This window comes from Lycium barbarum, chromosome 6 (genome assembly GCF_019175385.1).
Source record: "Lycium barbarum isolate Lr01 chromosome 6, ASM1917538v2, whole genome shotgun sequence".
Taxonomy (NCBI): domain Eukaryota; kingdom Viridiplantae; phylum Streptophyta; class Magnoliopsida; order Solanales; family Solanaceae; genus Lycium; species Lycium barbarum.
Genome location: NC_083342.1, coordinates 130,760,986 through 130,774,110, shown reverse-complemented (window position 1 = coordinate 130,774,110; position 13,125 = coordinate 130,760,986). Strand labels below are relative to the sequence as shown.

The 13,125-nt window shown below is 38.0% G+C and overlaps 1 protein-coding gene across 1 annotated transcript; it reads left to right on the top strand.

Moving 5' to 3' along the window:
* The first annotated feature begins 3,552 nt into the window (after positions 1-3,552).
* LOC132598985 (methylthioribose kinase) lies at positions 3,553-12,816 on the top strand. Its single transcript, XM_060312178.1, has 6 exons — positions 3,553-3,835; positions 4,524-4,833; positions 10,327-10,501; positions 10,624-10,825; positions 11,775-11,989; positions 12,408-12,816. Exons 1-6 carry the CDS (start codon positions 3,650-3,652, stop codon positions 12,580-12,582), a joined length of 1,263 nt encoding a protein of 420 aa, XP_060168161.1. The 5' UTR covers positions 3,553-3,649; the 3' UTR covers positions 12,583-12,816.
* Positions 12,817-13,125: the final 309 nt, after the last annotated feature.

The following is a 13,125-nucleotide window of genomic DNA, read 5'->3' as shown; positions in this document are numbered from 1 at the left end:
TATGCCTTAAGGCAAAACTTTTCTTAAGGTAAAAGTTTCAGACTCTGCCCTACGAATCCAAACTCTACCTTGTGATTTTCTTTAATCTTTGACTAAGCGGGAGTTTTGAACCCGAAACAAAAAAATTTTAGCAAAAAAAAAAAAATTAAAGACCACCAATTTGGGGGGAAAAAATTAAAGACCACTCCCGAACAAGGCTAGTAGCGCAAATTGCTCATTTGTCATCCAATAGCAGACGGTGCTCTCGATGCAGAATAATGACTGCATTCATTTCTATATAAATGAGCCATAAATACCAATTTAAAGTTTGTTATCGTAAGTACAAAAGACTTAAGTTTACAATTACGTGACGCTAGTCGGTACACATAAAAGGGACAATTTCTTCGTGAGAAGAGATATCAATATTCCAGTATTTGGAAAGAATTAGTGGTCCTATATTATCCCATGTCCAACTCCTTGGTACAATACTAGAAGGCCACGAGTCCTTATCAACGTCATGGTACAAAAAGTCCTTGAATAATCTACGGTTCATATCATCTTATTCTAGAAGGCAGTCAATTATTGTATTGCAACTATTTAAATTTGCAAAGATATATAAAGTCAATTCATGAAGCAAGTTAGAGTAAGATAGATGAACTCCGATTCTTTTCAGATTTCCTATGTTTTTTTTTATATTTTTTATGTGATAAAAATAAAAATCTCTTATAAAAAAATCATAAAACTAAAAAGACTTTGTAAGGGATCAAAAATCCATTTCTCTCATATGAATCGCGCGTCTCTTTTGAAGAATGAATTAGTTTCAATAACGTTTCATGAAAACAATGTTATATGAACATAATCAATTTTTTTTTGTGCGGAATGCCCTTCAAAAGCACTGGTCTTTAATTTTTTCCCCTCAAATTTGATTTTTTTTTCTTTGCTTTAAAATTCATGGGTTTCGGATTTGAACCCCTGCTCAGTCAAATATTAAAAAAAAAAAATCACAAGGCGGATGTTTGTAGCAAAATTAGGCTTATTCGAGCAAACCTCTGGCTTGCGATTTTTTTCTTTTTTTGTTGACTGAGCCAAGGTTCAAAATCACAACCTCGGGATACTAGGCGAAAGGAAAAAATTAAAGAGCAACAATTTGAGGGACAAAAATTAATGACCAGTGCCTTTGAAGGGAAATTGTGCAAATGACCCAAACATAATTCAATCGAAAGGATATACACTAAAGGTGAAACAAAAGGAATTAAGCATATTTCACTGGAAATTATTTTTACATATGGTCTTTAAAATAATGGTGAAAAGATATTCAACAGATTCAAGTGATAATTTAGAGGATTTGTTTACTAAGTCATTACCAACCTCAACATTTGAGGAGTTATTCGAGGAGTTAATGTACAAGAATATTAATTGGAGGCTGTCATATTGATATACCAAGCGATGTTTTTATCAGGGTGAGTAAAATATGTGATATATTTGGTTTCCCTTAATTAAGATTCGTTCTATTGAATTTTTTCCACTGGTGTTTTTATTAATGCATTTTTCAATGGACATTAATAAGACATGTACTCATTTTTCTTAACTATAACTTTCTTTTTTTCCATAGAATTGTTTCCTAGTAAAATTTTAACGAAGTACATTTTTTTGTCAGTGGACATTCAGGAAGGGGAATGTTAAAAATTGAGGGGCTAGCCCAGAGGCCAGTACGCAGCCCACTTAGTGCTGGATTGTTAAGATTTCCAAGTCCAAGGAGGCTTTTAGTCCTCGCTCCAGTTAGCCCGTAGCCTCAAAGAGCTATGTCTAATTGGGCCAAGTCTGTTTTGAATGGCCCCTTGTTGGATCCATTGGGTCTATTCGAGTAATTTGCTCGAGAACATGGGTCATTTGTCCCTATTTTGTGTTGGTTTTTAATTTTTGACCTACAAATGGGCTGCTTTCTAATCTTTTCTCTTCACCGTCGAACTTATGCCTGGAGGGGTATAATTAACGCATCATAATATCTATAAGTTATGTCAGCGCCATTAAAGAATTTATATACGCAAGACATAAATTCGATCTTGAAAGATAAATTTTACAGACCGGTCCATTTGAAGGCAAACCATGCAATTACTAGTGAGAACACTCCTTACCTTTAAGCAAAAATGAAGGTAAATATGATATGTTAACCACTTAACCTGACTGATTGCATGCCCGGAATCATGCTAAGGGCATGTTTGGACATGGTTTCAAATTAACGATTTGAAATTTTAATTTTATTTAAACATGTAATTTCAATTTCTTATTTTATAGTAGGGATTTTGGATGAGATAGGGGGCGCAAGAAGTCTTTAAGTATTTTACATAAAATATTTTACATGATGATGTAAGAGATAAGGGTCAAAAACACACCCCAACTATCATTTTTTTTAGTTTAATAACTAAACTATCAGAGGGTTGAGAAAACTACCTAAACTATCACTATCTAGTTTGCAAAACACATCTCAAATTATTCTTAAATGGCATGTGATCTACACTCTCCATTTTATATAAAATTGTTGCCAAGTGTTGTCTACGTGGATAAATAATGTCACAATGTCACCTACATGGAAATTTTAAAAAAAAAAAACTATTTGTTTTAAAAAACAACTGAAAAATAATAATTTTGTGTAAAAAATATTAAAAATTATAGAAAATAAAAAAATAGTTTAAAGAATGGAAAAGTTATTATTATTATTTTTTAAATCCAGATTTTATTTTTTAATTTTCACGTAGGTGTCACAATAGCATTACTTATGCCATGTGGACAATCTTTTTGAGAAAATTTCAGCTTCACTTACCTTTTGGAGAGTGAGTTCACACATTTAGTTCAGGTCTGTTTTGTAAACTAGATAGTGATAGTTTAGGTAGTTTTTTAAACCTTCTGATAATTTAGATATGAAAGTAAAAAAACAGTGATTGTTGAGGTGTGTTTTTGACCCTTATCTCATGGTGTAACTTACTATTGAATTTCAAGTAAATCTCTTGATAAATATTAATTAATAAATAGATAAAAGTATAAATAAGATGTTATCACAAGTAAAAAAAAAAAAAAAAAAAAATTTAAGGAGCTGCATATGTATTAAGCCTAATTCCTTCGTAACAAAGCTTAAAATTAAGCCAACGGTGGGAAAAATTGGGAATCTCCTAAGTTATAAATACGAAAGATGACCAAGTACAATGTAACTAGGAAAAATGAATCTAGCCATGTCACAAGGTATGTACATGCAGTGTTGAGACTTGAGATTGGGAATCAATTCTCGTCAACCAAAATCATTTTCAACTAATTCAATAATCAAAATACAATACACAAGCAGCAACATTTTGCTCGTGCTTTTTTGTTTTTTTCCCCCACCTAACAAATAATACCTAGAGCCTGTTTGAATGGGCTTATGCCTATAAGCTGTTTGCAGCTTATAAGCTGCTTTAGATAAGCTAAGTCAAATGGACCCAATTATTTTTTTGAGCTTATTTTAAGCACAAAATGACTTTAAGCTGGCCAGCCAAACACTCAAAAAAGCTGAAAACAGCAACATATAACCAACTTATAAGCCAATCCAAACGAGCTCCCACCCCACTTTAAATCCCTTGGCCCCTTAATCATTCGCCAGTCCAACTACCATCACCACCGTTTACCAACAGTATCGACGATGGCATCCGATGGATTCCGACCGTTGGATGAGAAGTCTTTAGTGGAGTACATAAAAACTACTCCTTCTTTGGTTTCTATTTTGGGCAAGGAATTCGATAAACTTGAAATTAAGGAAGTGGGTGATGGGAATCTCAACTTTGTTTATATTGTTGTTGCTCCCTCTGGTTCAATGGTCATCAAACAGGTGTCATTCATCTCTTTTTTCTTGCTATAATTATTCTTAATCTTTTACTCCTCCTGTAGTCAACGGGCTATGTAGTTTTTAAGTTATTCAGATTTCTTTTCCCCGTATTGAATTGTGTCAACAATTAAGTAGTTAGATTTGGCTTTAAAAGAGATTCCCATTAGTTTGATGCTTTGGATTTTTCCACAATTAGGGATTCCTGTGGCAGTATTATGTGATGTATGAGTGATTAAAAATGGCATACAAGTTTAAAAGGTCCAAAGATTTTGCCTTGTATGCTTTTGCACTTGTCAATTTTTTTTTTTTTTTTTTTGATATGTTAAGTCTTTGCACTGGTTTATCTCTAAATTTTTGCATTGATTTATCACTGAGCTAAGTGATACACACTAGCAGCATTGTTTAACCGGAGTAACATGTTATTGACACATTTTTTTGGGTTACCAATCCACAGTAACCTAAAAGTGTAATTTTTTAAGCCGAGTGTCTATTGGAAACAGGCCTCTCTACCTGCTAAAGGTAGGGGTAAGGTCTGCGTACGCACTACCCTTCCCAGACCCCACCTGTGGGATTACTCTGGATTTGTGGGATTAACAGTGTATTTTTTTTTAAAATGCTAGTGCATGGAAATTAAACTGTTTTCCTATTATGATGTTTATTATATGTTTCTAAATGGTGATGGTATACGCAGGCTCTTCCGTATATTCGATGCATCGGAGAGTCATGGCCAATGACAAAAGAACGTGCTTACTTTGAAGCCACTGCACTAAAAGAGCATGGTCGTCTGTGTCCTGAGAACGTACCTGAGGTTTACCATTTTGACAGGACTATGTGTTTGATTAGTATGCGCTATCTTGAACCTCCTCATATCATATTGAGGAAGGGATTGATTGCTGGGGTCGAGTATCCATTGCTTGCAGAACACATTTCAGACTATATGGCAAAGACTCTTTTCTTCACCTCCCTGCTGCATCTTACGACAACAGATCACAAACGTGCAGGTGAGCCATATTGATCTCAACGTGACTGCATATATATTAGTATATGTACTGTACATATACACTTTCCGCACCTGTGTTTATGAAAGTTTTGGTTTAGATGGACAGGGTTTAGTTGTTTGAATATACATAATTGATTCTTCTATAATTATACTTCTTACAATGGTTAAGCTATATTACTGAAGGTTAAACAATATTACTGAAAGTTATAAAAACTAATAGTAAGAATGGTAGATATTAATTGGTATACCCCTTGTATATGGCCAGTATGGCCATGTTGATAAATGGAAATACATTTACTTGATAAACAAAAAAAAGAATGGTAGATATTGGTGAGTGGAACATGTGCTTTGGTACAAAAAACACTAGATGATTTCTTCCCATCTGTCCTAACCTTGGTGGACAGAGTTACCTGGTACCTGTTGCTGCTGGGAGGTATCCCGTGGAATCAGTCGAGGTGCACGCAAGCTGGCCAAACACTGCAGTTACCCAAAAAAAAAAAAAAACAAGGAAAAAAAGGTGCTTTGGTTTCTTCTTGTTTGGTAAAAGTTGTACCCTTGGGGAAGTTATTGTAGTTCAGGTGAATTACAGTTTATCTATTTCTGATTTAAATGTGCAGTGACGAGCTTTGTGTCAGCAAGCTTTTAGTCACCGTCATTTAGCGCGATGATAATAGACATTCCAATTCAAAATCTATATCCTTTAACTCGTTAATACATCGTAACTTGTTCATCCCATCCTTCATGTTAGGAAAAAGGAAACATCGGCATGACATTGATACACTTGTTGTCTTCAATAAACTTGCCTTTGTGATGCATTCTGAGTTCTGACTGATAATTTGTCATTGTTGTTGTCCCCGTCTTTTAGAGGCAATACTTTTATTGAGGATGAATATAGTTAATCAAATGATCAGAAACCACTATATGATCAAATTTGAAAGTTGGTCGAGTTATCCTTTTTGTTTTTGATAATTGTGGTCCGGCCCAGGTGAGGCGCACCTCAACTATAGCACGGAGTACCTCCTAAGTTGGTCTAGCTATCTTGCAGAATTAGTTCCCTTGCAAGTGTTTACCGCACTGCTTGTTCAAGCGTATGGGCTTTGCATTGTTACAGTTCTTGAGCTTCAAGAAAAGTAGAAGAAAAGGGGAAAAAGGGAAAATATGAAATTTTGGGCAAAATAGTTGTGATTCTGAATCAATGACTTTGGAATTGGAATTAAAATTATTTATGCAGGCTCAACTAACCACCTAAATGCCATAACTAATTTCTGGGATTCAATTAGTAACTGCCAGGGCTAAACTGTAATATCTAAAACTTCAATCCCTCTAACAACAACATACCCAATGTAATCCCACAAGTGGGGTCTGGGGAGGGTAGGATGTACGCAGACCTTAACTCAACCTTTATGAGGTAGAGAGGCTGTTTCCAATAGACCCTTAGCTCAAAAGAATCAAAGTCAATGCAAAACTTCAATCCCTCTCTTTTATTTTAATACAGCCATACACCCTTTTCATTTCAAACTCAGTACGACACCTGAAGCCTCGCGTCACTCACTCTTAACATTTACTATCATTTTGACACTCGTCTTTCTGCTAAGAGAGCGAGGCTTACCTGACAACAGAAGAAAAAAGAAAAGAAAAAGGATTAGAGATGAGTCATAGTTGTATGTGTCCGAGTCTTAAATTCTTGAGACTCGGCGAGTCTCTTGAATATATCTTGTTTGGGGTGTTATGCAATTATTTTACTTGATGTGTTTTTTTTCTAATTCTGACATTTGAAAGCTAAAGTGGAAACGGACAAACCCAATATTTCAAGACATTTAGGCGCTTTTGGGAGGATTTGGACGAGTTAGTGGGAGGCATACCACCCACTGATAAACTTTTCGTGGGAGGGGATTTCAATGGGCACATCGGGTCTATTTCGGGAGGTTATGATGATGTGCATGGAGGCTTTGGCTTCGGGGACAGAAATGGAGGAGGAGTTTCACTTTTGGATTTCGCAAGAGCTTTTGGGTTGGTGATAGCCAATTCGAGTTTTCCAAAGAAGGAAGAGCACTTGGTAACCTTCCGTAGTTCGGCGGCTAAGACTCAGATAGATTTTTTACTTCTTAGGAAAGATGATAAAGGTTTGTGCAAAGACTGTAAGGTCATTCCGAGGGACAACCTTACAACCCGACATAAGCTCTTGGTGATGGATTTAGGGGTCAAGATGACGAGGAAGAAGAGGGTCGGGGATGATCGACCTAGGATCAGATGGGGGAGTTTGACCACGGCTAGTGCCCTGGAGATGGAAGAGAAATTGAAGGATATGGGGGCCTGGGATAGTAGTGGGGATGCGACCAGTATGTGGGATAGGATGGCTAGTTGTATTAGGGTTGTAGCAAGGGAAGTGTTGGGAGTCTCGACAGGTAGTCGTGGTCGGCATCGAGGGGACTGGTGGTGGAATGGAGAAGTGCAAGGGAAGGTGGAAGCAAAGAAGATGGCGTATGAGAAGCTGATAGAAAGCAAGGATGAGGTGGAGATGTGGACGAATAGGGAACTTTATAAGATAGCGAGGAAAGAGGCGAAGTCGGCGGTTTCGACGGCAAAAACGGCAGCTTTTGAACGCCTCTATGCTGAACTAGAAGAGAAAGGTGGGGATAGGAAATTGTTCAGGCTAGCCAGGGTGCGGGAGAGAAGGGCGCGCGATGTGGATCAAGTGAAGTGCATTAAAGATGAGCATGGAAAAGTATTGGTAGAGGAGACTCTCATTAAACAGAGATGACAGTCATATTTTCACAAACTCTTGAATGAAGAAGGGGAGAGAGACATCGTGTTGGGAGATTTGGAGCATACAGGGAGGCGTCACGATTTTGGGTATTGCAGGAGTATTAAGGTCGAGGAGGTTAAGGGTGCTGTCCGTAGGATGCGCAGGGGAAGAGCGACCGGACCTGACGAGATCCCTGGGGAATTTTGGAAGAGCGCGAGCTCGGCAGGTTTGGAGTGGCTGACTAGGTTGTTTAATGTCATCTTTAAGACGGCAACGATGCCCGAAGAATGGAGGTCGAGCGTAATGATCCCTCTATACAAAAACAAGGGGGATGTCCAGAGTTGCGAAAACTATAGAGGTATCAAGCTACTAAACCATAGTGTGGGAAAGAGTGGTGGAGATGAGGGTGAGGAGAGGCGTGTCTATTTCAGAGAACCAGTTCGGATTTATGTCGGGACGCTCAACTACAGAAGCCATTCATCTTGTGAGGAGACTGGTGGAGCAGTATAGGGAGAGGAAGAGGGACTTGCATATGGTATTCATCGACCTAGAAAAGGCTTACGATAAAGTTCCAAGAGAAATCCTATGGAGATGTTTGGAGGCTAAAGGTGTACCTGTAGCATACATTAGGGTGATCAAGGACATGTATGAGGAAGCCAAAACTAGAGTAAGGACAGTAGGAGGGGACTCAGAGCACTTTCCAGTTGTGATAGGGTTGCATCAAGGATCAGCTCTTAGTCCATTTTTATTTGCCTTGGTGGTGGATAGATTGACGCGACAAATTCAAGGTGAGGTGCCATGGTGTATGCTTTTCGCGGACGACATAGTCCTGATCGATGAGACTCGTAGCGGAGTTAACGCTAAGCTGAAGGATTGGAGACATACCTTGGAGTCTAAAGGATTTAAGCTGAGTAGGACCAAGACAGAGTACTTAGAGTGTAAGTTCAGTGAGACACCCCAGGAGGTTGGCGTGGAAGTTAGGCTTGGTGCTCAGGCCATCCAAAAGAAAAGTAGTTTCAAGTACCTTGGGTCTATCATGCAAGACAGCGGGGAGATTGACGATGATGTCACACATCGTATTGGGGTAGGGTGGATGAAATGGAGGCTAGCTTCAGGAGTGCTATGTGACAAGAAGGTGCCACCACAACTGAAGGGCAAGTTCTACAGAGTGGTGGTTAGACCGGCTATGTTGTATGGGGCGGAGTGTTGGCCAGTTAAGATCTCTCACGTTCAAAAGATGAAAGTTGCCGAGATGAGAATGTTGAGATGGATGTGTGGGCACACTAGGAGCGACAAGATTAGAAATGAGGCTATTCGGGATAAGGTGGGAGTGGCCTCGGTGGAAGACAAGATGCGGGAAATGCGACTGAGATGGTTTGGGCATGTGAAGAGGAGAGACATAGATGCCCCAGTGCGGAGGTGTGAGAGGTTAGCCATGGATGGTTTCAGAAGAGGTAGGGGTAGGCCAAAGAAATATTGGGGAGAGGTGATTAGACAGGACATGACGCAGTTACAGCTTACCGAGGACATGACCTTAGATAGGAAGGTGTGGAGGACCCACATTAGGATAGAAGGCTAGTATATAAGTCTCGTTATCTTTCCTTATTAGTAGGCGCATTAGCGCATTATAATTTCTCGTGCTCTGATTTATGTTATTATTTGCTACTTTCTGTACTTTGATTACTCTATTTTACCTGTGCCGCTTTCGTTATTTGCATTTCCATATCGCTTTGAATTCCTTGATTATCCTGTTTTACTGTGTCGCTTGCATTATTTCATTGCAATATCGTTTTGAATCTTTTAACCTTATCTGACTCCCTTTTTATGCTTCTATTGAGCCGAGGGTCTCTCGGAAACAGCCATCCTACCTTGGTAGGAGTAAGGTCTGCGTACATTCTACCCTCCCCAGACCCCAAGATGTGGGATTTCACTGGGTTGTTGTTGTTGTTGTTGTTGTTGTTATAGATGGCTACTGAGATTTAAAACACCTAACTAAGTTCTCTTGTCTAAATCAATTTAGGCCCATCTTGAGCACAACAACAACATACCCAGTGTAATCCCACAAGTGGGGATTACACATTCTTCTCCCTTCCATGTAATTCAGGAAACTCGCTGAACTTTCGTTGTATATATTAGATACAGGACAATTACATGCACTTTTGCTGAGATTTTGACATGCGACACATTCTTCTCCCTTGGTTTTATATATATGTGGAAGAACCTCCCTTGTTTCATATTTATTTGTAACAAAACTAAGTTGTAACACACAAATGGAATTTTTTGCCTCTCATGTACTAATTTTGTTCATATAATTAGCAATAATTGTAATCATTCGATTTGTGGGTTAAAAAGTTCTCTCTTTCCATTTAGAGAACTTTTTTAGCAATAATTGTAATCATTCGAAGCATACATTTGATCTTTTTCATATTATTCAACTTCATTTTATAATTGCAGTTTCTGTTTTGTCTCTTCTTCATTATCGTTTCTGATTTGTCTCTTCTTCATTATCTATGTGACTGTTTCTTCCGATATGACATTTATCTTTATCTTTGCCTTTTGTTGAGACCATTTTTTTCTCCAATAGATTGAGACCATACCCTTATCTTCAGCCTTCATATGGGGATTTCATCTTATAAGGGGATTCAGCCTTAAAACTATCTACTTTTGGGTTTTGATGGACTCGGGCCAGCTATATCATGGCCATGACAATTATTTCTGTTTGATTTTGACCTCTATTCATTTTTGCAGTTGCTGAATTTTGTGGAAACGTCGAGTTGTGTAGGCTCACCGAGCAGGTTGTTTTCTCGGATCCCTACAAAGTATCACAATATAATCGCTGTACATCTCCTTATCTTGATGCCGATGCTGAGGCAGTTCGCAACGATAATGGTTTGAAGATTGAAGTTGCTGAGCTTAAATCCAAGTAAGCTTGTTTTTGTAGAAGATGTTGCTTTATAGTGCATCTAATTGATATGCTTGACTTTTTATCTGTTTTTGTTTGTTTCAGCAGCAAAATCACAACAATATTTATGTGATACTTTGCAGGTTTTGTGAGAGAGCCCAAGCTCTTATACATGGCGATCTCCATACTGGTTCATTGATGGTCACTCATGATTCAACCCAAGTAATTGATCCGGAGTTTGCTTTCTATGGGCCAATGGGTTTTGATATTGGAGCATTTATTGGGAACCTAATTCTGGCATACTTTTCCCAAGATGGACATGCCGATCAGGCCAATGACCGCAAGGTATATCTACTGTAACATCGGCCTTTCTATTCCATGTTTCTTTTACTGTGAACTCCTTGTTTAATAGTAAAGGTCTGTCTCCCCCTTTCTGTTCTTTCTCCTTGTGCATGATATTTTGGTCCTTGATATTGGGGACTTCTATTCTGGACATAGAATTGTATATAGCTTGCACCTCCTCAGATATATGTCCTAATGCCAGATTGATTGATCTGTAGAAAGTTGAGGCATGTTGTGAGGCTGCAGAGTTGTATATGGCTTCCACCTGCTCAAATATATGTCCTAATGCCAGATTGATTCATCTGGAGAAGTTGAGGAATGTCGTTATGCTGCTTCTTTTCCAAAGATATTATTTTTAATTTAAATATTGATCTTGAGATTTCAATGACTTCATAGATTTCTTCACAAGCCGATAACTGTTCGGAATATGTAATCTTTTCTAGTGTTAAAGCTCATTTCTAGATTTATAAAAAAAAATTCAAACTTCTTCAAATTAACGTCCCATGAGATGAAAGATCCTTATATGACCTTCATATGCTGACGAATGTGTCTTTTCTCTGTAATGATTGGGTATGAATAGTAACTATCTGCATAGAAGATTTGCTGATAGACCAGATTCGGTTGTGGAATTTTTCTCAGTGGTTGTGAGAGAAAGCTACTGGTCACACCCTATAGGGGAAGTCTTGAATAGAGGGATGGACAAAAAGTGAGAAATGAGAATAGACCACCTTTATTTTCCATTCCCATCTTTCCTCCCATTGCTTCTTGATTTAATTTTAATGATGAGTTCCTCAGCTTATTAGTTTTGATATGTGATTTTTGCCGGTGAGGACTTGTAGTTGTGCTTATTTTTATTGGTAGACTTGACATTTGATTCTTTTTTCAGTATTGCAAATTCAAGAATACACTGACATAGTTTTTGGCACTTAATGTTGAACTCGTTTGTTTTCAGTCGTATAAAGTTTGGATTCTGAAGACAATAACAGAGACTTGGAACCTCTTTCATAAAAAGTTTCTTGCACTCTGGGATGAGAACAAGGATGGTCCTGGTGATGCATATCTTCCTGAAATATACAACAATACCGAGCTTCAACAACTGGTAAAGCAGAAACACATGAAAGAACTCTTTGAGGACACCCTTGGATTTGGTGCTGCTAAAATGATAAGGTGATTGGCGAATTCTTATTTCTAATCTTAGTTCTATGCAATATGCATGTTCCCTCTCTGTCCTTTTCCGTTTTTCTTTCAATTTAACAACCCCTTGCCCAGGGAAGCAAAGGTAGATTGTTTCCCGCGACAATTTTGGTAACTCAGAAGGCACAAAGGTTCTCAATGAACAAGTATATATGTGTGCACACGTTCGTATATATGTATCAACACATATATATGTATCTATATTTATATAGGCGGACAAGATACAGTGCCTGCTAATGCCAAGAAAGTTCATTTAGGGATATACATACATTCATGCGAAGCAACTAAGCCTTGTTCCCTGAATTCAAGAGCTATGTTGTTATTAATCCCAAGATAGCTCTGAAGTCTTGGTGCATGTGATTAAAATTCTTATTTTCTCAATAATACACAGGAGAATAGTTGGGGTAGCTCATGTAGAAGATTTTGAATCAATCAAGGAGGTTCCCAAACGAGCTGATTGTGAACGACAAGCGCTTAACTGTGCAAAGAAGCTTCTGAAAGAAAGACGGAACTTCAAGAGCATTGATGAAGTTGTTTCCGCAATTGAGCAAGTTCATTTGCAGTAATGTCAAAGGTAAAACAGATGATGTAACAAGTTGGCCATTTTGACTAAGCATTTTGGAGTCCATTGGGGATTGGGAATGCATAATTATAAAAAATAATACCCTTTTATTTAGTGCAATTGCATGTCGGTATGCAATGCTTAGCATACTGGACAATTGTACTATGTTGGATCTGTTCTTTCAGTTTTGTTAGGGGTTGAACTGTATTAATAAAGAAATGGTGAGGTTTTCTTATCATTTCCAGCCTAGTTCTGCACCAGCTACACCCAAAACATGCTTTGCTCCCTTGTCGGAGAAGACTAACAGGTATTCAGTGTTTCCTTAGAACCATTTCTTATGCAACCTCGCTTTATTGCCCCTACTGGAATTTAAAGTCTGCATAAGCCACAAAGATATCCTATAATCTTTTGAAGTTTGAATAATATTAGCTGCAGAACTGAAGAAAGAAATATAGTTGCTTATAGGAATTAGGAACAGAATGATACTGCAGTGCATATATCTAGATTTCGTGGATGCCAAATCTTTGCAAGATGTAACATTAAAATC